This window comes from Tachyglossus aculeatus, chromosome X3, assembly GCF_015852505.1.
Source record: "Tachyglossus aculeatus isolate mTacAcu1 chromosome X3, mTacAcu1.pri, whole genome shotgun sequence".
Taxonomy (NCBI): Eukaryota; Metazoa; Chordata; class Mammalia; order Monotremata; family Tachyglossidae; genus Tachyglossus; species Tachyglossus aculeatus.
Genome location: NC_052099.1, coordinates 22,674,537 through 22,699,953, shown reverse-complemented (window position 1 = coordinate 22,699,953; position 25,417 = coordinate 22,674,537). Strand labels below are relative to the sequence as shown.

The following is a 25,417-nucleotide window of genomic DNA, read 5'->3' as shown; positions in this document are numbered from 1 at the left end:
GGGCAAGGGGTGGGCTTCAGCCAGGAGCCCGTTCACTCCTTCAGAGGCTGAGGGGATGAAGGTTCCCATTAGGGTTGGTTCCCTTGTTAATAAAACTACTTGTCCTGAAAATTAACTATTTCATAAACTGTCCCCCGAAAATTTACATTTTTAGAACAGTGAGAAAAGACAGACATGAAAGGAAAAGTCGCTGTCCCTAACATCCTTTAGCTACTCCCATAGCACTGCAATATGAATATTCTTGGTAGAAACTCATTTTGACTGTCTTTTTGAAAAATCTTCATAAATCTGGGATTATCTAAATTCATTCCATTGAAAGATGCCAAGGAAGGGAAAGGTCAGTAAGTTTGTGACCAGTGCTTAGCAGACAAAGTGGCTGGTTGCCTTGAAACCATTCTTAAACTCCTTTTGGTCTGCCCATAAGGGAAGTGGGTGATTTTCAATCTCAGGCAGTTCTGCTTCTCTTTCTCCCATCCTTGAGCCTCCTATTTCTTCAGAAAACCAAACTGTAACAATTTTGGCTTTGTCTATGCAACGTGTTCTAACAAGATCTACTGGAATAATTAGACAATTTTTAAAAGTAAATAGACAATCATTTGGCAGTGCTCTTATATTTGGAGTGTTGTCATTCAAACCCATTTTTTCCTCCTGTTTGTTTCCAGCTTCTTTTTAGGAGAATTGGAGAAGTGCCTTGAAGATCCAGAAAAATTGGGTTCTCTTTTTGTGAAGCATGTACGTACAATTTCTATCCATAACTAATTTGTCTAGAAGAGTTTTCTTAACGAAGAAGCCACGCTATCCCTAAGGCCACTCTTCATCCTGTATTTAGCGGGGGTTTAGGTCTTTGTAAGCAGAAGAACAAGGAGGGGGGGTGCCCAGTTAGGGATGTGAGACTGGGGTAAGGAGGGGAAGTGGTAAGGCTCTTGTGCCTCAGATGTTCCTGGGAAATGTTGTCCTGGTCCTGCTAGCAGGAAAGCAGACTGCATTTCTGGACCTGCCCGTCCCACCGGGAAATGTGCAAGTCAAGGCAGGGTACTGTGCATCCTTTGCACAGTATTCCAAGCTCCAAGAGGCCTTCCCTGACTAAGTCTTCTTTTCCTTTTCTTCAAGTCCCTTCTGCATCATCCTGACTTTCCCCCCATCCCAGCCGCACACCACTTATTGTATTTATCCGTAATTTATTTATTTGTATTACTTACTGTCTGGATCCCCCTCTAGACTGTAAGCTCATTGTGGTTAGGGAATGTGTCTGTGTTTTTAAATTGTACTGTCCCAAGTGCTTAGTACAGTGCTCTGCACACAGTAAGCGCAAATAAATAGGATTGACTGACTGACCGAGCGACTGATTGGAGGTGCCACTGCTGCACTGTTTTGCACTACTCCCAGGAAAGCCCAACAGCAAAAGCTGAGAACTTCTGACAAATTCCCGTCAGGAATGAAGAATGATCAGCATCAGTACTAACACTTCAGGATTGAGATACTGTGCAGTGGCACGGATTGTGGTGCCAGTGACTCTGCCCATCATATCTACAAATCTTTCCTCTTCACAAGCATGAACACATACCTCTCACACACAAACCTGCATTTACCTTCCCTGGAAGTACGCATTCACATCCATGCTAAGATACCCAGGTTCTTATCCAAAAATTCACACATCATATCCCTGTACCCACAAATACGCGATTGAGACCGTATAACAATAGTTTTTTATATATCCAGTTTTTACATACATGCATCCATGCACAGATCCCTCCTTTGGGTATCTAGTGACAGAGAAACATTCTTAAACTTCAAGTGAGGGTTCATGTGACAGTGGAAACACATACCCAGGCTTCTAAATAGGAAAGGGGAGTATGAAGCCAGAGAACAGCAGCAGAGACAGGAAAAGAACAATGGCAAGAATGGAAACACTTGGTGTATCTAATCCAAGAGAAAGCTGTATTTTCTTCTGGCTGGAATGTGTTTTTCTTTTGGTTAAAATGTGTTGTCTTGCAAGCCAAATGAGCATTTTGGTTTTTAACTGTAATGTATTTGCTTCTTTTATTCATAGGAGAGACGGTTGCACATGTATATAGTTTACTGCCAAAACAAACCAAAGTCTGAGCACATTGTCTCAGAATACATTGACACATTTTTTGAGGTAAGTTGAAATAGGGTTTCTGTAGGCTGTCAGCTGCTTAAGGGCAGGGGTTGAGTCTACCAACTGTTATATTGTACTCTCCCAAGTGCTTAGTACAGTGCTCTGCACACAGTAAGCGCTCAATAAATACCATGGATTGATTGAAGGCAAAGAGAATTTTACTTATGGGCAATTTAAGGAAAAAAATAGCAGTTTTCTTCAGGAAACCTCAGGAGACTAGATTTTCGATTGATGTAAGCACTGTACCTGTCAGCCTTATAAGAGGGGGATTTAGCATGAATGCAGACTACCAGTGTTTGACTTTGGAAAATGATTTCTGACATATAAGGTCCGGTGACGATGTAGCCGAAACCTGCAGCCTTTGTCAATGTTTAACTTAGGGCTTTTCACTCATGAATTCAAAATGATGTTTATCTGGTGTCTTTAGCCACATTCTGCAATTCTCATGAGGAAGAAATTACAGTAATTGCAAAAATCAATTAAATACGCAAGAGAGAGTCAAGGATGTATTTGGAGAAGCAACATAGAAGAGCCAAAAGTTGAAAACTGGAAATTTCAAAGCATTTAATCTAGCACTGAATAAATTGAAGGCAGTCAGAGGGAGTGAGCACCGGGCAAAGAACATCGTCTTGGAATGTTTCCGATGAGATTAATTGCCTGATTTGAGGTTGGCTCTTCCAACCATAACAAGTATTGCGGTTTTCTTGGGATTGAGCAGATTTAAGCTAAAACATTTTGTTTTACAACTCCTAGGACCTAAAGCAACGGCTGGGCCATAGACTGCAGCTCACAGACCTGCTTATAAAACCTGTGCAGAGAATTATGAAATACCAGCTGTTACTGAAGGTGAGGCCTGGGCCAGTCCCACTTGAATAACCATGCTACCTCGGGAATTCTGGCAAACCGGTTGGGATTTCTTTTTCTCGAAGACAATCTGCTGTGGATCCATTGAAGATGACACTTAAACAACAAAATATAAAAAGGATGCCAATGTTTTCTCCTTTCGTAGGCTTTTTTCTTTCTAGTCACTGCCTTAAAACAATTAGAGGGAAATAAACTTTGCATTTTCATCCCTAAAGCTCTCAACAACAAATGCATCTTTCTAGGATTATTTTTAAACTCTAACAGCTTGTAGTGGAGGCTTTGGCAGAGTTCCAGCTTCATCCATCCAGTGCCTTTATATTGATTTAGCAGTATCTTGAAGTCTTTCAGACTCAAGCGTGTGATTCAAAATAAGAGAAGTGCCAATAATAGTAATTATTAAGCACTTACATGCCAGGCACCGGGTGAAATGCCAGAAAGCTTCCCTGCCCAAAGTGAGGCGCTTAGTCTCAGGGTGCTGGTTACAAGACGAGAGGTGGTTCTAGAGATACAAGCCTTTTCTGCTTTTTCCATAAAATATGGAAATTGGTCTCTCACCCAAGTTTGAGAAGTGACTGTTTGATCTTGTACCCACTCATCAGAAGCTTATGTGCCCCTTTGTTGTCAGAGCCAGTTATCTGTCATTTACCTTTATTTTTGATCCCATTTGAATGCAGTGAATCCCATACAGGTTTTGCCTTAACTGCCTTGTTACTCTCTGGCTTTCAAAACTTGCACTTTTTCTTCTATCCAACAGGACTTCCTGAAGTATTCTAAAAAAGCAAATCTGGACACCACAGAATTAGAGGTACATTTTGTCCTTACTTTATTTTCAGTTTTATTTATTGCTCAGACGACACCTCCCTAGTGTCTTCATGGCTTGGGGAAGTTTTGGAAGGATGTGGAATTGGGGTAGTTCAGTGTGCTGTGTAGAGTTCTGCTGAGGTACTCTCACAACTACTTGGGGAGAGAAAGTGAACCTTAAGCTGTATTTTTTACATACTGTAATTGCACAACTAGTCCTCAGGCATGTTCAACTTTTCTCATTTTTCTCCAACAGAGAGCCGTAGAAGTCATGTGCATAGTGCCAAAGCGGTGCAACGACATGATGAATGTTGGTCGTCTGCAAGGATTTGATGTAATTCAGATATTTGTCTCAAAATTCCATGACTTCTTAGCTGAATTTTCTCTGCTCCTTAACATGCCAGATTTCTCATTTCCACATTTCCTCAGTCTAACACTTGCACTGTGTGAGCCCCTCATATCTCTGAAGGCCTAAGCACTTTTTTTTTACACACATTCACATGTATACACTTACAAAAGGTATGCAGCTCTGTCCTTTTTACCTCTGCATGTGCTGCTGAAAGATAGTTCCTTCCTTTCTGTCCTCTTGAAAATACTGCATTCGGGGCATTTGTTGCGATCCCCTATCCAACTGGGGAGGGTGGTGTGTCAGGACCAAAAAGTTCTGTCAGAAGGTGAAGCCTTCTCCTCAGTAGGCCAGAGACCCTCCGTGGGCTACCGACTTCATCTTACAGACGGGGAGTGGAGAGGAAAAAGATGACCTGCTATCAGCGGGGCATGTGTGTGATTTATTTTTCCAGTAGCGGTGCTGGGTGGCACTGTGTCATCCACAATCTGTCACCCGGCTGCCACGTGGCCAACAGCTTGCTGGAGGAGCCACTGCTGTCTGTGGTCCTGGAACAGAATATCCCTGAGTGACCTCTGTATCAGTAGACAGTCCTGTGTGCCCACCTGGGATTCACGAACTGCTATTAAGTGTGGCCTTCATATTGGTCATACTAAGGGTGAAATGATGGGGAAGGGGGGTTCGCTTTAAACCAAGAAAGGAAGCAAACATGACCCATTTTGGGCTTGATGTATTGTGTGAGGAGAGTAAGAATTCACACCTCTCACCTGTCCCCTCACCTCCCTAACCCTGTTTCTTGTGTTTATCGTTTCAACCTTCTGGACTCAGGTTAGGAGTTAATCAGGTATTTGTTTAGTCACAGATCCATTTTTTTGCAGTTGTTTGTGCAAAGGTTTGCATGGCTTTTGTTTACAGGCATGTTTTCCTTTGGAATAAGGGCATATGCATAATAGTACTAGGAAATCTGTTGTTAAAAGATCCGTAGGTTAATCTGGTTACCAGTGTAGGGGAAACATACTTTTTTTGCTTAAAAGGCAGTGTAATGTAAAGAGAATTTAATCAGAGTGCAATCAATTTTTTCTGTTCCTTATTTTAGGGTAAAATTGTAGCCCAGGGAAAGCTCCTCCTTCAGGACACATTCCTGGTCACAGACCAAGACGCCGGTCTTCTGCCTCGCTGCAAGGAGAGGCGGGTTTTCCTCTTTGAACAGATTGTCATATTCAGTGAGCCACTTGATAAAAAAAAAGGCTTCTCCATGCCTGGGTTCTTGTTTAAGAACAGCATCAAGGTAACGTATGTGCATGGGTGTATGTGTGTGTGTGCGCCCGCATGCCCTCATGCCTGTTGATCTATTTTCACTGCAGTGTCAATTCTACCCTAAAGCTTAGGACGATATTGAGGACACTAATTTCCCCTTCTACTTTCGACTCCTTCTTCCAGAAGTATCCTTACATCGTACAAACCACTTAAATGTAGCCATCAGTCTAGGGAGACCATCAGAGTTCTGTCGTCATGAGGCCTAGTTCAACGTTTCCCAACCACAGGCCTAACTAGGTTCTTTGTGGCAGCTTCGTGGCTCAGTGGAAAGAGCATTGGCTTTGGAGTCAGAGGTCATGGGTTCAAATCCCGGCTCCGCCAATTGGTCATGGGTTCAAATTCCGGCTCCGCCAATTGTCAGCTGTGTGACTTTGGGCAAGTTACTTCACTTCTCTGTGCCTCAGTTCCCTCATCTGTAAAATGGTGATTAAGACTGTGAGCCCCCCGTGGGACAACCTGATCACCTTGTAACCTTCCCGGCGCTTAGAACAGTGCTTTGCACGTAGTAAGCGCTTAATAAAGGCCATTATTATTATTATTATTATTCTGCCAACAGTCCTCATGGCACAGTTCAGGGGAACTTGCCACAGCTGGTCTCGTCTCTGCCTTGAGGCTGAGGCAGGGAGTCACTTGGCTGAGCCACAGTCCTGGGCATAGGGAGGCTGTGAGCAGCATATCTATATATAGATGTATTTCTCTGTCTTTCTCTCTCTGTCTCTCTCTCTGTCTCTCTCTGTCTCTGTCTCTCTCTCTCTCTCTCTCACTTTCTTTCTCCTGGGACATAGCTATAGCTTAAAACATCTGACCAAATCTGACCTGGTTATCTTTTATCTACCCAAGCACTTAGTACGGTGTTTGGCACATTGTAAGTGCTTAACAATTACTATTGTTGTTATTATCCTCCATAAGGACATAGCTGTGTGTTAAAATGTCTAAACTGGAGATGGTCTCTCCAGGGGCTTTGGGAGCAGCTTGCATGAGTGCAGCAGAGGGGAGAGTAATTTTGACAAAACAAGCTTGGAGAGAGGTATGAATTCTTAAATGCTGCGGAAATAGATCCAGGATCCACCTAGTGGGTTTACGATCTGTCAGAACTGCAAAAATTCTGGTATGTGAGTTCAAGTCCTTAGTTCGACTGAGCCAGGCCTCACCCCTTTCTTGGCGCTTTCATCAGAAAGTCACCCAAGGCAGCTCTTGCCAGTAGAGTGCAAGGAAAACAAGAGAATCTGTTGAATGGAGGCAGGACAAGAAAATGGATTCAGCCTCACAAACTTGGCTGCTGGCTGAATTCTCTGCCTTGAATGGGGGAGGAATAGTCTCTGGAATCGTCTCTGTGCTGAAATTGACTTCCATCCCCTGTTGCTGTAACATTTCAGGTGAGTTGCCTTTGCATGGAGGAAAACGTGGACAATGATCCTTGTAAATTCGCCCTGACATCGAGGACTGCTGATGTCCTGGAAACTTTCGTCTTGCATTCTTCTAGCCCAGGTGTCCGGCAAACATGGATCCATGAAATTAACCAAATTTTGGAAAACCAGCGCAACTTTTTAAATGGTAAGAAAATTCCGGATTTCTTCCGACTGGCCAGGTGGTCCCTCTATAAGTGATGCTGTTCTACTTGAGATATTCCATTCTGGCAAGGTTTCTCCAGAGCGATGGTGAACTGAACTGAGCCCTCTAGTCTGCTTCCTCTCCCATCTCGTGAGAGGCAGTGTAGCTTAGTGGAAAGAATACATTTCTGGGAGTCAGAGGACCTGAGTTCTAATCCCAGCTCTCCCTCTAGTCTGCTGGGTGACCTTGGGCAAGTCACTTTATTTCTGTACACCTCAGTTTTTTTATCTGTAAAATAGAAATTTAATACCTGTTCTCCCTCTGACTTTGACTGTGAACCTCATGTGGAACAGGGACTGTGTTTGACCTGATTATCTCTTATCTACCCCAGTGCTTTTTAAGTGCATTGCTTGATGCATTAAAAATACCAGAATTAGTATAGTCATCATCCAAAAGGCTCACAGTCTTAATCCCCATTTTACCTATGAGGGAACTGAAGCACAGAGAAGTGAAGGAACTTGCCTGAGGTCACACAGCAGTGGCACTAGACCCTCCCGTCTTTCCCCTGGCCCCTTCCTTTGCATCCACCTGCATATCAATGAATCCATCTTATTTATCGAGCACTTACCATGTGCAGAGCATTGTACTGTGAGCATGGAAGAGTGCCTGAGATGTAAGGGAGTTAGTAGACGCCTTCTCTGGCCCCAGGGATCTTGCTCTGTCGCATCCCGTTCTAACCTCTGAGGACTTCTCTGCCTCTCACCCTAGCCTTGACCTCACCGATCGAATATCAGAGGAACCACAGCAGTGGAGGTGGAGGCTGTCCCGGCGGCGGCCCCGGCAGCGGCAACAACAGCGGCGGCTCCGGCTCCAGCCGTAGCCGGCCGTCCCGGATCCCGCAGCCCGTCCGACACCACTCCCCAGTCCTGGTCTCCTCTGCGACCTCGGCCCAGGCAGAGGCAGACAAGATGTCAGGTACGTCCATCCACCACCCCTCCCTCCAGCCACCCTCCAGCAGCAGCAGCACCTCCCTAGACCCCGGCCCCAGCCAGCCAAACCGACAGCCTCCCGGGGCCCGGCCCGAGGGGCCCGAGAGAGAAGCAGACCAGCAGATCCCGAAGATGAGAGTCCTCGGGAGCCCGCGGAAGGCATGCGGGAACGTCCCCGGCCCGGGGCCGGACGGAGCATCCAAGGAGGCCCGGGGGAGCTCGGAGGAGAGCCGCGCCAGGAGCAGCCCGGGGGCTCTGACGCTGGGCAAGCCGAGACCCGGCGCCGTCTCGCCCGTGAACTCGCCACCGCTCTGCCCCGCGTTCCCTGCTCCCTATGGAAAGGAGGCATTCCCGCCCAGCAGCCCCCTGCAGAAGGGGGGCTCCTTTTGGAGCTCCATCCCGGCCTCCCCCGCCAGCCGCCCTGGCTCCTTCACTTTCCCCGGGGACAGTGACTCCCTGCAGCGGCAGGTCCACCGCCACTCGGCACACAGCAAGGACACAGACCGCATGAGCACCTGCTCCTCGACCAGCGAGCAGTCAGTGCACTCGACCCAGAGTAACGGGGTAAGGAGCGCGGAGCGCCTCTGTCCTGCCAGCTCTTCTAAAACCTTCCCATGTTACCATCACTCTTCTCCGTACTAACTTCTGGCTCTCCGGTGCTGCGCTGCTCTGAAATAATCAACCGTTCGGATGCCTCCTGTCCGTTGGCAAAGTAGACACATATATAGCCTCTATGTATGTGTGAGTATGTGTGTGTGCGTGTGTGTATACATAAACCACCGACTGCGAACTATGTATACAGACACAGGACTACCCAAGCCTTCTAACAATAATCGTGACTCTCTTGCCTCTGCTGAAAACATAAAATCACTAGCTCTGATCTCTACTAACTGCTCTTCTTGCTTCTTCTTTTTTTTCTTTTTTCTTTTTTTTTGGTCTCCCTAATATGATGAAGGCAAATAATTAACCTCCTGAATGTGGCAGTCACCGTGGCCTTGGTTAAGTCTTGGTTAATTTTTCCAGCTGGCAGATTGTCTTGGGGCTTTTTTGTTGTTATTGTTGTTATTGTTGACCCCCCACACCCCACACACATAACTTTTTTGGGGGCGTTATTTTCAACTTTTTTTTCCTTTGTTTATATGAGGCCTGTACTTTTCACTTGCTGCTCGCTGCTTGGTTTGCTCCCTTTGGCCTTAATTGACTTGCAGCATTTCTGTTGACTCATCTGCTGAAAATAAAATCAAAAAATATTCAAGAAAACTTCCAACTAGCAACTCTGAGCAAACTAGACCGAAACAAACCGGGGGAAAAAAAAAAAACACAAAACGGACTATCTGCCAAAAACACAAAATCCAATATCTCAAAGGGAAATACTTACCGCGCCCAAATTTTCACCCCGAACAAGAGAGGAGGAGACTGTTTTAGGGCATCTGGAGTTTGAACCTTCTGCACGTTTTTGTGCGGGGGCCGGGATGGAGGAAGCAGGGTAACCGACAGACTCTGCACCCGGTTTGACATCCGTCCATCTGGGGAAGGGCAGCATTGCCCCTCTGGGCAGACTGGCCCACGACGAGCCCGCGAGAGGAGTGTCACAGCGCTTTTCAGTCTTCGTGTTACCTCTCACTTGTTGTGTTCACAAGTTGGTTGGTGTGGTGTATTTTTTTTTCCTTGGTTTTAGTTTTTTGGTTTGTTTGTTTCCTTACTCTCTCGCACAGCTCCTTCCTAGTTCCAGTTGCTGGTCGCAGCCACCTGGCTTGTAACCCTTTTCTCAAAGCATGCCCTTTGGAATAGAATCATTTCAGTGTGTAGAAATGTTGAGATTTTTTTTTCTCTTTTGCTTTGATTTCCAGAAACTGATCTTCAGGCCTAAAAAACAAATCCCCTTTGCATGAATTTTCTTTTCCTTCCGGTCTTCAGTTCAGTTTTCATTGTGACTGGCTTGGACTCTCCTCGCCTCTCTTTTCTGATATAATTTGTTCAACTAAATAAGATAGCTGTCACTGGTAATTGCATTTTTACTAAAGCTTTTGACATGGCAGTTAAGAAGCCACTTCTATTTTCCATAACCATAAGTGGCTAGCATTTCCAGGGTGTTTAAAATAATAGAAATGTAGCCTTCTCTATAGGTAAAACTCCAGGTAGCAAGGAGTATCCTTAATAACATTTCACGAACTGAACAACCAAGGTGAAGCATTGAATTGAATCACCCAAGCCAATCTGGTGTCAAAGCTGAGCTGAAACCTAGACTGGTGTCCAGCCGCCATATTAAATTCTGGCCTCTTGGGAAATCCTTACAGAAAACAACCGCTCAGTTGAATCAAAAGATTTTTTGTTTTCTAAACAGGGACTTTTATATTATCAATCAACCAATAACATATATTGGGTACCTGTTATTCACAGAGCACCTGACTAAGCATATAAGAGGGGATAATAGAAGGAGATATGATACCTGCCTACACGGGACTTACAGTACTGTCAGTTTGGGGAAAAGAAAAATATTTAGGACAAATAACTTCTGTGTTGCTGTTTTCAATGAGTTTGGGTCTACCATGAAGTGAAATGGGACACAAGGGCCCTGGGACGAATTCCCACCAAAATGAAGTTGCCCCAGTCTCCCAAATATGACCCATCCTCAAGATCTTGGGCTCACCCACAGGATGCCCTGTGTTGGCATTCTGGGGTGGTCTATCCCATGCTTCAGCAGCAGGCTGCACAGCCCACTTGTAGCTCAGGCCTGTCTGGCCCTGGGATGGCAGGAGGGTTGACGGATCCCTTCTCGTTGTTTCCCAGTATTCTGCTGCGGGAACTTGAAGAGCCTGGCAGGGGTTTGTGGAGAGAGAGAAAAGCTTCTGCCTTTACAACTGTAACAAACTGACCCAAGTGAAACGTGACTGCATTCACCAGGGTCAGCAGCGGGATAGCGGAGTGTAGCTATCTGTGGATTTTTTCCAAAATCAAAAGTTAGGTCCTAGTAAGCATTCTCTCTGGAATGGGTTTCTCCCTTGAGAATTAACTAACACATATAGGAAGAAAGCACAGTAAGCCATATTCTGCCCTTCCTCCTCTGCGGTTCAGCCTCCCCCTAAGAGAGCGTTGCCACTTTGTGGACAGCTATTTGCCTGGATTCCCAGCCGGGTGAGAGAGATTTATTTCTTGGTAGAATGGGAAGAGAAATTTGAGTGCTTTCTTCTACCATCCCTCCTGAGAAGGACTGAACCAGCATTGAAGGAGTGTGAGATTGAGGCAAGATTATTATTAACTATTAGCCTGCTGCAATAAAATATAATGTCCAATATGTAAAAATCAGATGGCAATTGCATAATAATAACAATAGTGTGTATTATGCGTATTCTATGTGCCAAGCACTGGGGAAGATTCAAAATAATCAGGTTGAACACAGTCCAAGTGGGAGGGAGATCAAATATTGAATCCCCATTTTACAGTTGAGGAAACTGAAGGGTAGAGAATTTAAATGACTTGCCCAAGGTAACAGAGCAGGCAGGTGTCAGAGCGAGGATTGGAACAGGACTCTGATTTCCAGGCCCATGCTCTTTCTGCTGGGCCACGCTGCTGCCCTTATGTATACCTACTTAAAATAGTTCCTCTCTTAATCTTTCTGTTAGAAGGAACCTGTACCTGTCCCCCTGGAGAGCTAAAATGCTGTTGGGCCCTTGTGGTTCATCTTTCATCACTCCCTGCAATTCTTCTTGTTTATGACCAAAATGTAAAAATAAGTGTTTTCTCCACCTTGGAGTCTCCATCATTTCCAAAGAGTTAGGATTGTGAGTGAGGGACTGAGGCCCTGTGATATAGACTTAATTCTCTTATGTCTCGGCTGGCAGAAGCAAATCTTTGTGAGCTGGAGCGAGGAGGAATGGGTTAGAACACCACTGGCCTGGCCGCAGGTTTTCAAGGGCAAATGAACTTTCCATTAAACCAGATGGTAGGTAATTTGCTCTTTTAAAATAATTCATTGAACTGTTGTTTCCTTGGAGACTTGCCGGAGAATGAAGAAAATTATGGTATTAAACAGGTTACTCAATGCCAAGCATTGTGCTAAACTCTGACAAAATCAGATTGGTCAGAGTACCTTTTCTGGCTGGGGTTCACAGTCTGAAGGCAAATATCGTATCCCTTTTTACCAATGAGGAAACTGACGATGTGGCCCAAGATCACATGCTAAGGCCAGGGACAGAGCCAGGACTAGGACTCCCAACTCGCAATCCTGTGCTCTTTCCAAGATAGGTCTTGGCACAGTAGCACTGGTGCTTGACACCTGTTTTATGTGAAATATGTCTTGAAGGTGGGGCAAACCGCAACTCCTATGAAAAATTGATTGCAAGACCATCATCAAATGTTACAATCAGACAGTCCCATGTTTACACACATATCAACCCCAGTTGTATTATCTGCGTCAGTGAGGAGGGGGCCTGATAGCATTGCTTTTAGATTTCCATTGTCCATGTTCTGGCCACAATGCAAAGTCAAGATAAGCCTGTGACAACAACAGGCAGAACTGACAGACCTCTAATCAAGGAGACAGTCTTAAAAGGACTTCATCAACATTTCTCTGCCCAACACGAGGTGATACATTTGTTGAAAAAGATGAGAACTGAAGGAAAAGCTGAAATGTGACTCTCTCTCTTTCTTTCTCTCTCTCTGCCGCCCTCCGCCTCCCTCTCTTTCCCCCCTTTCTCTCTCTGTCCTGTGAATACAGAGGCAAACTAAGTGCTTCTGGGTCTCATGGCCCCATTGGAAACTGGGGTGGGGTCCATCTTTGTAAGCAGTGTTTCCCTTTCTCTCTTCCCCCAGAGTGAAAGTAGCAGCAGTAGCAATATCTCCACCATGCTGGTGACACACGATTACACGGCAGTGAAGGAGGATGAGATAAATGTCTATCAAGGAGAGGTCGTGCAAATTCTTGCCAGCAACCAACAGAACATGTTTTTGGTGTTCCGAGCCGCCACTGACCAGTGCCCCGCAGCCGAAGGCTGGATTCCCGGCTACGTCCTGGGGCACACCAGTGCAGTCATCATCGATAACCCTGATGGAACTATAAAGTGAGTGTCTGTTTCCAGGAGTGGGAGGGACAGGTTGAAGAGGGAGAGGGAGAACGACAGTTAGTGCCAGAGTCCTCCTTGAGCAATCAGTCAGTCAATCAATAGTAGTTACTAAGTGCTTACTGTGCGCAGAGCACTGTACTGAGCGTTGGGAAGAATACAATGCAACAGAATTAGCAGACCTGCTCCCTGCCATGATGAGCTTACAGTCGTCTTCATTGAGTGCCTGTTGGGTGCAGAGCATTGCACTCAGTACTTGGAAGAGGACAGTAAAGGTAGCAGAAATGATCCCTGCTCTCAAAGAGCTTAAGGTCAAGAGGGGCCGAAGTGAATTCAAGCCGCTGTGCGGAATCTAATCCAAACTCTGAGAAAGGGAGAGTTGCCTAGCGAACTTGCTGCGGTAATTGGTTGGGGGTCTGTGGTCCTAAATTGATATTTGGATAAGCTGGGCTTTGATTGGAGGAGGATGTGCATTTCTGCCGTTAGTGAATGCCTGTGGTAGCTTAATACTCAAAGAGCTCAGAAACAGCAACCAGGGAATTTGAAAGGATTGATTGGCCTTTCCTGCTCTCTGGGCGTAATTTATGTCTCAGTAGAACCTAGCTGACTTAGAAATTTGAAATTTGTCGCTGCATGACTGTAGGAAAGTAAGCCCCCTTCTGCCTCTTTCATTTCACTGTTGCACTCTTTCTTCCTCACTGGCCTCATCATGGTTGAAGATTGGCCAGGAGGAGGCTCCGCCCCAGTTTCCCAGAAGGCAAACCAAGGAGGAACATCTGACAAGCAAAGGCTCCGAGCAGGATATCTTAATAAACCCGAGAAGTAGTTCCACTCAGTTATTCTTTGTAGTTTGTTCAGCTTAAATGAGCATACTTCCAAATTTTCCTTCTGTGCCTAGTTTTGTTTTCTTAAAAGAAAAAAGAAATCTTCCCAATTACTCTTTAATCTTAAATTTGAAAAGTTTTCTAATATAAAAGTCCTAGGAGATATGTTGTTCATTGCACTGTAACATAATACCCCAAGTACTTATTTAGCAGGGGCACCTGAGGCTCTTTATGGGGCCCTTTGGCCCATTTGCATTGTATTTTGCTTCCCAGATTTAGTTTTGACAATTCTCCAAGGGAAATTGGAAGAGAACAATGCCCTGTAGAATGTTAGGAGGTCAGAGGATTTAACAGAAGACTTAATTTGCCTCTAGGAAGTCAACATCTTGGCACACAGCACTCCGTTTAAGGAAAAAATCTGAGAAAAAAGATAAAGACGGCAAAAGGGAAGGCAAGTTAGAAAATGGTTACCGTAAATCCCGGGAAGGACTCACCAACAAGGTTTCCGTGAAGGCAAGTATCCAAGCGGGGGAGGGTTTCACAATTCTTGACGTGTTCCTCCAGGCGTACAGCGAAAGGAATGAGTGCCGTGGGATAAGGGACTAGCATCCCAGCATGCTACATGGCATTGTGCAGTTTAAACTGTGCAGTTGGGAAGATTGGAGGTGAGAGCCATGCCTCATTGCTTCAGATTTCAAACTTGAGAAACAGTGTAGCCCAGTATAAAGAGCAGGGACCTGGGAGCCAGAGGACTTGGGTTCTAATTCTGGCTCCGCCACTTGTCTGCTGTGTGACCTTGGGCAAGTTACTTCCCTTCTCTGGGCTTCGGTTACCCCCCCCACCCCCAGTAAAATGGGGATTACGACTGTGAGCCCTACATGGGACAGAGACTGTGTCCAACCCAATTTGCTTGTATCCACCCCGGCACTTAGTACAGTGCCTAGCACTTAGTAAGTGCTTAACAAATGCCACAAATTATTATTACTAACAAATACCATAAAAAATGTAATTTTCCTATAACAAGCTCCTTTGTCCCTGGAGTTTCTTAGGGGAAAAAAGCCCCTCTATATATTTATTTGGGGTAGGTAAAGTTGGCCAACTTTTTTAGTATGACATAACCATGGAATATGGTTCAAAGAAGATAAAGCTGTTGGCTTTGACTAAAAATTTCCCATGCAGATTATTGAGAAATTCTATTTTTAAAAAGTGAAAGAAATATCTATAAGAAATGCACTCTCTCTGTTACAATAACTTTTTCTTGTTGTTGTTTCAGCTTCTCAATCCCAACTACATTTATGATGGTAAGTTTCCTTTTGCCTCCTGAAATTAATACACATAGATTTAGGAGAGAGAGCATTTAGATACCCTGATCCAACGTTAAGGGGCCTGAGCTGTTGTTCAGATTCAGCAGTCTTATGCGTTTGGAGGAATGAGGGAGGGAATAGAAGAAACAGACTGTAAGGCTGGTAACATCATTGTTTTTTCTCTTCTCAGTTCCCCCAGAATTTATAATCCCATTAAGTGAGGTAACATGTGAGACAGGAGAGACAATTGTTTTTCGATGTAAAGTTTGTGGTCGCCCCAAAGCTTCAGTAACTTGGAAGGGCCCTGAACACAATACCCTGAACAACGATGGGCACTACAGCATCGCATACAGGTGTGTGTGTGTGTGTGTGTGCGTACGCATGTGTGCATGTTCTTGTGTTGCCCAACATACCCTTGTGGGTCACTAGGATGCCGGGGGAAAGGAGGAAGGCAAGGTTTGAAAAGTAAGAAAAGCCCTTTCCATTATGGCCTTGGCACGTTAGCTCCTGAAGCACATTGGTACTTGAAATTTTCCCTGTCCAAAAAGGTAGCTTGTAGTTGTGTCTCATTATCGGTTTGCAAAGTGCAGCACTGGCCCTATTCAATTTTAACTGTCCAGTACACTCAGCTGTAATTTTTGCCTACTGTGCCCCATCTTTTAGTCAGGGCTTCTTCCACGAAAACGTTAAGCAACTTGCAACCTTGCCACTGGGCCCACTTCTCGACACTCTGACTCCTCCAAATCCATCAGATCCCTGCAGTGTTCTCCACATCTCCAAAGCTCCCCTGAAATCCCATCTTTTCCACAAAGCATTCTCTCTGATTGATTATCCGCACCCCAGGTCCTATTATCCCAACAACCACCCTGAACACATATGTTTAGAGACAGATTCCTTAGCAGAGATGTATTACTTTAAATGTAAATGCTTAGATTCTCTTCCATTTGTTCATTAGGTTGAAATTTTTCATACTTTAGGTGTTAATAATAATAGTAGCAGTAATATTTGTATTTATTAAATACTGTGTTTTAAGCACTGTACTTAGCACTGGGGTAAATACAGTCTTACACAATTCCATTCCAACATAGGAGAAGAAGAGCAGGTACTTCCTGCTCACAGATGAAAGAAACTGAGGCCCACAGAAGTTAAATGACTTGGCCAAGGTCACACAGCAGGCAAAAGGCAGAGCCCAGATTAGAACCCTGATCATCTGACTCCAGGTTCTGTGCTTTTAATAATAATAATAATAATGGTTGTGATAATTAAGCGCTTACTTTGTGCCAAGCACACTGAGGTAGATACAAGGTAATCAGGTTTGACATAGTTCATGCCCCTCATGGGACTCTCAGTCTTGATACCCATTTGACAGATGAGGTAACTGAGGCACAGAGAAGTTAAGGGACTTGCTCAAGGTCACACAGCAGATGTGTGGCAGATTTGGGATAAGAACCCAGTACTGCTGACACCCAGGCCCATGCTTTTTCCACTAGGCCATGCTGCTTCCAGCTGCTACCAGCTCTCTCGATGTATTTTCCCCCTACTCCCATTATCTAAGAATGAGTTGGGTCTTCCCATCTCACCCATTAGATTATAAATTCCCTGAGGGCAGAGACCATGTCTGTTTCCTCTCTTGTATTCCCCTAAGCTCTTAGCACAGCGTTCAGCACACAGTCGACATTCAGTAAACTCTGTTGTCTGATTGATGGAGAGTTGATGGGCAGTAGGGTAGAACAGAAGCAATGGACGGTTCTGCATCCTGGCTTTATGTGCTCTCTCGTGTTTGGCAGTGATTTAGGAGAGGCCACTCTGAAAATCATTGGTGTGACTACAGAAGATGATGGTATCTATACCTGTATAGCTGTAAATGACATGGGCTCAGTTTCATCTTCAGCCAGTCTGAGAGTTCTAGGTAAGGAATTTTTCCTTCCGCTGCTTTTTGATCCCTCAGAAATTATGTAGGAAATCTGTTTACTCCGCATGTCTCAAAGAAGAACTAAGGAGGGTGCAAATGGCAATTGTTTAGTAATGTATTTTCAGGATTGACTATTTCATTATTAAATTAAAAATGGTCAGAGTAAACTCAACCCCCTGGAATGTTAAAAATCTCTACCTTTCCAAGCATACCATAAAGCTAATATAATCAATATAATGTGAATCCAGTACTTTAATAATTCATAACTTTATTATCCACTCTGCTCTTGCTCACATGCATGTGATATTTTTCTTACATGTTTTATGTTCCCTTTATAGTTAAATCTCAGAAGGCTGAGGTGTGGGGGGTAGAGAGAGAGACACCCTATTTATAACTTTTTCAGGCACCCCAATTGCCTATGTCTGTATGTCTGTTTGGCCAGCCTATGGGCTCTAAGGTTGATGCTTCCTACCTTGCAGGTCCAGGAAGTGATGGGATCATGGTCATCTGGAAAGACAACTTTGACTCCCTGTTCAGTGAAGTGGCTGAGCTTGGCAGGTATGGTTTAGTCTACCCAATAATAATAACTGATATTTGTTAAGTGCTTACAATATGCTAAACACTATACAAAGTAAGCACTGGAGTAGATACAAGGTAACCAGGTTGATCATAGTCTCTGCCCCATACAGAGGTGACAGTCTAAATAGGAGGGAGAACAGGTATTGAATCCTCATTTTACAAATGAGAACACTAAAGCGCCGACAAGTTAAGTCACTTGCCTAAGATCACACTGCAGGCAAATGACTGAGGCAAGACTAGAATCCAGGACCTCTGACTCCAGAGGCCTATGTTATTTCTACTAGGCCTCAGCTGTTGAGACAACACTGAGGGGAAATAAGGGAATAATAATAATAATTGTGGTATTTGTTCATGTTTACTATTTGCAGAGCACTATACTAAGCGCTAGGGTAGATACAAGATAAGCAAATCGGCGTAGTCCACGAGTCACACATGAGGCTCACAGTCGAAGAAGTTTAGTTTTCAGTAAGATTTTGCAAACCGTAGCTAACTCTGAATCTGGTTTGAAGGCTGTTAGTTACTAAGATGGCACTTTGCTGACCATTATTTCAACTGAGTAACATCTTGCATTTTGCGTGTGCACAAAGCACACACACACACACACACACACACACACACACCCCACCCCCCCACCCCACCCCCCGGAGTGAACCTTCTGGGTTGAGATGAACCGTGTCTTTGATGGTCCCGTGACTCCCGACATTTAAGCTCTGTAACCCACACTGAACTGTCCCACTCTCCCTCTCTGTCTCGCTCAGGGGCAGGTTCTCTGTCGTAAAGAAATGTGATCAGAGAGGAACCAAGCGATCAGTGGCCACCAAGTTTGTGAACAAGAAGTTGATGAAGCGAGACCAGGTGACCCACGAACTCGGAGTCATGCAGAACCTCCAGCATCCCCTCCTCGTTGGCCTCCTCGACACTTTTGAGACGTCCACCAGCTACGTCTTAGTGTTGGAGATGTGAGTGCGCTCTGCTGCTCCCAGGGCCCACCTTCTCCCTGCTTCAGGCCTATCCTGGGTTTTTCTTAAGGAGTGAAAGGAGCTAAGGGAGTTCTTAGGTTCCAGAAAATGGCTGGGAGCCAGGCTGGAGATCTGATGGGGCAATTTTGGAACTTTTCAGAAAGACACAGAGCAGCACTGCTGTGTTCAGTCAAGCAATGGTATTTATTGGGCACTCACTCTATGTAGAGTGCTGTACTGAGCATTTGGGGGAGTGTTGTACAGTAGAACTGTTCCCTGTCCACAAGGAGTTCACAGTCTAGAGGGTGAAACAGACATTAAAATAAGTAAATTAATAATGGATCAGTACATAAATGCTGTGGGGATGAGGGTTTGAGTGCATATCAAGTTATTAAAGGGTAGGCAATGCAGAAGAATAAGGGAGTAGGGGAAAAGATGGTTTCATGGGGGAAGGCCTTATGGAAGAGATGTGATTTTAATGAGGCTTTGAAGGTGGGGAGAGTGGCAATCTGTCGGATATGAAGGATGAGGTAGTTCCAGGCCAGAGGCAGGACATAGGAGAGAAGTCTGTGGGCTAGGCTGTAGTGGAAATCAGTGAGGTTAGGTAGGAGGGGATCAAACTTATTGAGCTCTTTAAAGCCAAGAGAAAGGAGTTTCTGTTTGATGTGGAGGTGGATGGGCAGCCACTTGAGGTTTTTGAAGAGTGGGAAGACTTGTATCGAAACTTGTACACAGTCTCTGTCCCACAAAGGGCACAGAGTTTTAATCCCCAATTTATAGGTGAGGTAACCAAGTCACAGAGAAGTGAAGCGATTTTCCCAGGATCACACAGCAGACAAGTGGAGGAGCCGGGACGTGCTCCTTCCACTAAGTCATGCTGCTTCTCTAAAGAAGCATTGTGCTAAATGCTGGGGTAGACACAAGGAAAATTGATCGCATACAGTCTAAGAAAGAAGAAGAATTGGTATTATTTCTCCCTCTCGCAGATAGGGAAGCAGACAAGAGAGGGAAGAAAAGGTTGAATTTTCATTTTCAGTGCAAATTGAGTTTTACTAATTGCCTTTCATTACAGAGAGGTCAGTCATTTTTGCTGCATTTTTGCTGCATTTTTTTTGCTGCAAAAAAAATGATTTTTGCTGCTAAGTACTTTGCACCCAGTTGTCAGGTTTGCAGCCTTACTAATCTCCACATAAAGGAAAGATTCCACTGTCCTGCTCACTCACCTCAAATTTACACATATGCCATTTCTACTGTAGTTCACCAGAACCAAATAAGCTTGTGGCGTCAGATGTCATCTAATTCCCAAACATCCCCACCATCTTAAAAATGGCTGCTCTCCAAATGGAATTTGTGCCTTTTAAACTCACCGTCAGGACAACAGATGGAAGAGGCTTCAGTGTGGACTTTTTGCCTTTTAGACTTCACAGAAAAAAAGAGTAGTTCCTTAACTATGCCTCGCTGGATTCATCTGTGCGCCAGTGAAAAAGTTGCTGTCCCTAAGCAGTCTCATGAAATCTTGTTAAAACTCAAATACCCTTGGGAGATTTTCATCTGAATAAAAGTAACTATCGATGAAGTGAGAGCAATATAGGAAAAAAATGGCCATGGTTAACAGGAAAACGTTCTTACCTCTTGACTCTCTTGAAATACAATTTTTCATTCCGAGACTAGAATTGACCCAGAAATTCATCCCCTCTTAGGGCTGACCAAGGTCGTCTTCTAGACTGCGTTGTTCGATGGGGCAACCTCACCGAAGGGAAGATCAGTATATATCTGGGGGAGATTCTGGAAGCTGTCCAATACCTCCATAACTGCAGAATAGTACACCTGGACCTAAAGGTGAGTAGAAAATACATAGTAGCAGCAAGTTACGGGGGTTGAGTATATAGTTCTTATTTAAAGGCCAAATTCTATGCCTCTTTCTTATTTATATCTGTATAAATATAACCTTGGGCCTGTAATGATAAATGACACATTGCAAATAGCCCAGGCTAGAATACTTTACGTGTGTTAGCCTTGATCTGCACTTTTTCAAACAGACTTGATGTATTTTCTGGCTGTCTTTTTTTCCACTGTAAGCATGTTAAGAGTACAGAATACAATTGCTCTTAGACTTTCTCTTCCCATTGGCGCGCCAGCCCGTAGCTGAATCCAGAGCTCTATTTTGGACCTGCAGTAGAGCAGGGAAACATTACAGCCCTAGAGTTCCTCTGTAGCGAGAACAGGGAATGAAGGTGACAGAAAATCAGTTTATCAATCTGTCGGGTCACAGTTCATTCAATCGTATTTATTGAGCGCTTACTGTGTGCAGAGCACTGTACTAAGCGCTTGGGAAGTACAAATCTGCAACATATAGAGACAGTCCCTACCCAGCAACAAGCTCACAGTCTAGAAGGGGAAGACAGACAGCAAAACAAAACAAGTAGACAGGTGTCAATATCATCAGAATAAGTAGAATTATAGTTATATACGTGTCATTAAAAAATAAATAGAGTAATAAATGTGTACAAATATACGCAAGCACTGTGGGGAGGGGAAGGAGGTAGGGCAGAGGGAGGGAGGAGTTGTGGTTTGTTCCTCCTTGTGAGTATAACAGTGATAGAGTATTTCCTGTCCCCTATCCTGGTTATAATGCTGCTTCCACTAGAAAGCAGTGTGGCCTATTGGAAAGAGCCTGGGCTTGGGAGTCACAGGTCATGGGTTCTAATCCCGGCTCCACCACTTGTCTGCTATGTGACCTTGGGCAAGTCACTCAACTTCTCTGGGCCTCACTTCCCTCATCTGTAAAATGGGGATTAAGATTGTGAGCTCCATGTGGGACAATCTGATAACCTTGTATCTACCGCAGAACTTAGGACAGTGCTTGGCACATAGTAAGCGCTTAACAAATACCATCATTAATGTTGTTAGTATTAGTATTTCTTGAGCACTGACCACATATAGAGTGCATGAATTACCAAGAAAATGGAAGACACCATTCTTGCCTTTGAGGAGCCTATAATTTAATAGGAGAAGCAAAACAAACGTAAATTCAGATACCTTGCAATACCTACAAGAGACACAATCTGGAAAACATAAATAATGCAATGTTAGACTTCATGCAGTGAGCCCTGGGTTGCCCATTCAATTCTGTTTTAGAGTTGAGGGTTTATTTACACCAAAAACCCTTTGGTCTTGAGGCATACGGAAGTTGCATTTAACTAACTGGGCTTCTTCTCTGATTGCCTTCTCCCCTCCTTCCCAGTGCCCTTCCTCCTTCAAGTCAGGGCCAAAGAGTTTTCAGAAAAGCCAAACCAGTGATTCAGTAAAGTACCACTGCTGATCAAATTAGGAGTTATGAAGTCCAAGCGGGCTATCCCAGCAGGCAGCTGTGGCCCTGGGATTTCTCCTCAGATTTTCCCAACTCTCAGGAACGGAGGCTTTGACACCTCTCAATCTGCTCCAAACAGCCAGCCACGATAAGGATTAGCTGGCCACACCTCTGGGAGGGAAACGGCTCACTGAATCAGCTATCTTCCCACCAGCCTTAACAGAGTTTCCCAGTCCTCAAAATGCATACTCAGTGGACCACAGAAAGCACGAGTCCCTTCATTTATAAAGTGCATCGTTACTCTCCTGACTTGCTGCATATTTGCCGCATACAAATATCTGTGATAAATACATTACATGCATCCTAATGGTGCGGGTGTTTGTCCTTTGGACACTTGCGGGAGCCTCTCAGAACCCTAAAGAAATGGTTTAAGTGACCTTTTTGGGTGGGCAATTGCATATTCAGGGGATGAGTCCCAGCAGGTGTGATAAACTCATGAGCTCAGGCACTGCGTCCCAACTGATCATCTCATTTCTTCCCCAATGCTTAGTACAGTGCTTAGCACAGGGTGAGCACTTAACAAACACCCCAGTTGGTACTACAGAACAGATTTTAGCTCTTCCTCCCTTTAGCCGAAAGCATTTGTGTACTGCCCTTTGGAAGTTTCTGCCGTGCCTCTCAGTGATGGAGGTGGGTGTGAGCCCAAGAGTCCATTGGATTGACAAGTCCGGGCTTGCCAGACTCTGTTCCTTTATTACTCTCGGATTGTATTTTCTAGCCTGAAAACCTTCTGGTGGACCAGAGCTTGGCCAAGCCAACCATCAAACTGGCCGACTTTGGAGACGCAGTTCAACTCAACACCACCTACTACATCCACCAGTTACTGGGAAGCCCAGAGTTCGCAGCTCCCGAAATCATCCTCGGAAACCCTGTCTCTCTTACCTCAGATATTTGGAGCATTGGAGTGCTCACATACGTCCTTCTTAGTGGTGTCTCTCCTTTCCTGGATGACAGCGTAGAGGAAACCTGCCTAAACATTTGCCGCTTAGACTTTAGTTTCCCAGATGACTACTTTAAAGGAGTTAGCCAGAAGGCCAAAGATTTTGTATGTTTCCTACTACAGGACGACCCTGCTAAGCGTCCTTCTGCTGCCCTGTCCCTCCAGGAGCCATGGCTGCAGTTGGGCCACGGCAAAAGTGCTGACAGCATCGATACATCAAGACTGACTTCTTTCATTGAGCGGCGAAAACACCAGAACGATGTTCGACCCATTCGTAGCATTAAAAACTTCTTACAGAGCAGGCTCTTGCCTAGAGTTTGACCTATCTTGAAGTTCTTTCTCATTCTCTTTCACCTGCCAGTGAGACTGGAGATTAAATTACTCCTGCCAAATCAGCTGTTAATTTGAATTTTGAGGAGAAAAACAACAACCCACAGCCAATCAGCTGCTAATAAGTTCATCGTGTGAATTGCATTCCAAGGATGCTGCGTAGAGCAGCACTTGGGACTACAAATGCAAGCTCTGCTGGGGTGGAGGATTTTTTCATGTTATGCTCTGCAAAGGTCAGAGAACGTTGCTGGATCACAGTGTTTTATTCAGGTTTCTGCAAAAAAAAAAAAGATACTTTTTTTAAAATACGAAAAATGAATTTTGCAAAAGAACTTAACGTTTTCAAGATTTATTCAAGGAAATGAAATGCCCAAGCTCAGACCACTGGTATTAATGGACAAAACCAACACACACCCGGAGAAGACTAGCCAAGTGGCCGTCCGTGGACCCGGTTGCCATCGGCACCTCGCTTTCCACCTGGATGCAGAGCTTTTCCAGTTCCTTCGTCTACACGTCACTCACATAGCGGCAGTGCACTGAGACCAGACTCTGCTTTTAAGTGCATCCAACCTCAAACTTTTACATACAAATAGAATGAATTGTTTTGCTCTGATGAAATGTAGGCCTTACTTGTATATAGACTGTTTCCTGCCTTCGGTCTATAACTCACCCCCGCCCTCACCCCCACCCTCCCACCCTTTTTCCGAAATGGTGGAACACCACTGTGCGGGTCTTCAGTGTGGGCTCTGACGTTGACACCCCATCGGAACAAGATTTCGTGTTGGGTTTGACCTGACCCTCCTCCCCCCGCCCCACACCTGCCACTCAGATTGTTGCACAGTATACAGTCAGATGAAAATATTGTAAATGCACTCATTGGGATTTTTCCGTTTTATTTCATATCATGTGCAATGTTGTGGCTTTAACATTTTATGCAACTATTTATGAGGACCTCTGTTGTAACTGTAATAAATATATAGAAAAAGCACATGCTCAGTATGGCGAGCTCTATGGTTTTGTCCGTGTGCGTGTCCAGCGGATGTGTGGGTGGTGGGCGGGATTGTATCACTGTGCTGTTGGAGGTCGGTAACACATCGTGGAGATCAGAGTCAGTTTTCAAGACTGTAAAATAGGATTTCGTACTCCAAATCTAAAACTGGATATGGTAACATTTAAAAAATGTATTGCATTATTATTCAAAATGCCAAAGTATTATTTTCCCAAAATCCATCTTGACATTTACCCCTTTTTAGATTTTTCAAATGTTTACTCTCTGTACAATAATCAGCCGACTTCTTGTGCTCTGTGGTAAAGAATTCCCGTCGAGCAGCCGCAGAATCTGACACGTGTGACTGTGTCCCAGTGCAGTTTTTGGGGGGAAGAAGGTAACGTTGATCCGGGAGGTATTTTTAAACTAACAGTTGTGGTTTTCTTGTCCGGCGTTGAGTTTGCATGGATGGTTGTTTTCATCTGTGTTTTGGAAATACAGCAAATAGGAGACCATCCTGCGCCCCCCGAATCGGAGACCTCAGGGGTCTTGAGCCATAAACCGGCTTGCATAGCTAGCTCTGCGGCTTCCGATGTATTTTATTTATTCCTTTATTTCTGTTCTTTGTAAAGCTGTACAGACACTTTTAAAAAAACAACTACAAAAAACTCAGAACTGGATATGTATTCATACAAACCTCATAACTTCCGTTTGTATTTTTTTTCTTATTTCAGTTAAATTTCAACATTATTTTGCATGTATATTTCTTTGTACAGAGACTTACATGTTTACACAATAAGATGTGATGTAAATATTTTATTTTGCCATCAGTTATTTTAAACAAAATTAAACATTTGACATATTTGCCTGATTTTTTTTGTTGTAGGCCTTTTATTCAGATTTGTTCTGCTGTAGAAATGCTTTGTAGTTGTCCTGTGTTGGCTCTTTCACTGATAATACCTGTGACTGCTCCTTAGATGATGCATTGTTTTGGTTTTAAAAGCCTAACCTGTCCAATTGGCTCCCCAGAGCTCCATTCTGGAAACATTTTGCCTTCTTCCTTTTCTTCCTCCTCCTCCACCTACTCCCCTTCTTCAGTTAATATTTATCAATGATCAAATTAAAGATGGGAAAGCACATAGT

General features: G+C 44.4%; 1 protein-coding gene across 3 annotated transcripts in view; it reads left to right on the top strand.

Moving 5' to 3' along the window:
* Window positions 1-25,145, top strand: part of TRIO (trio Rho guanine nucleotide exchange factor) — a 396,910-nt gene extending 371,765 nt beyond the window's left edge. Inside the window, exons 42-58 of one of the 3 annotated variants that reach the window (XM_038770376.1) lie at window positions 663-732; window positions 2,051-2,140; window positions 2,894-2,986; window positions 3,759-3,809; window positions 4,062-4,139; window positions 5,248-5,439; window positions 6,845-7,022; window positions 7,788-8,572; window positions 12,821-13,068; window positions 14,267-14,405; window positions 15,166-15,193; window positions 15,387-15,549; window positions 16,984-17,105; window positions 17,588-17,666; window positions 18,446-18,646; window positions 20,347-20,485; window positions 22,735-25,145. In XM_038770376.1, the coding sequence (XP_038626304.1) occupies window positions 663-732; window positions 2,051-2,140; window positions 2,894-2,986; window positions 3,759-3,809; window positions 4,062-4,139; window positions 5,248-5,439; window positions 6,845-7,022; window positions 7,788-8,572; window positions 12,821-13,068; window positions 14,267-14,405; window positions 15,166-15,193; window positions 15,387-15,549; window positions 16,984-17,105; window positions 17,588-17,666; window positions 18,446-18,646; window positions 20,347-20,485; window positions 22,735-23,277 (3,199 nt within the window). In that variant the 3' untranslated portion in view covers window positions 23,278-25,145. Of the gene's footprint in view, window positions 1-662; window positions 733-2,050; window positions 2,141-2,893; window positions 2,987-3,758; window positions 3,810-4,061; window positions 4,140-5,247; window positions 5,440-6,844; window positions 7,023-7,787; window positions 8,573-12,820; window positions 13,069-14,266; window positions 14,406-15,165; window positions 15,194-15,386; window positions 15,550-16,983; window positions 17,106-17,587; window positions 17,667-18,445; window positions 18,647-20,346; window positions 20,486-22,734 lie in introns of those variants that run through there. The other 2 variants (XM_038770377.1, XM_038770378.1) reach the window with 2 other exon arrangements.
* Window positions 25,146-25,417: the final 272 nt, after the last annotated feature.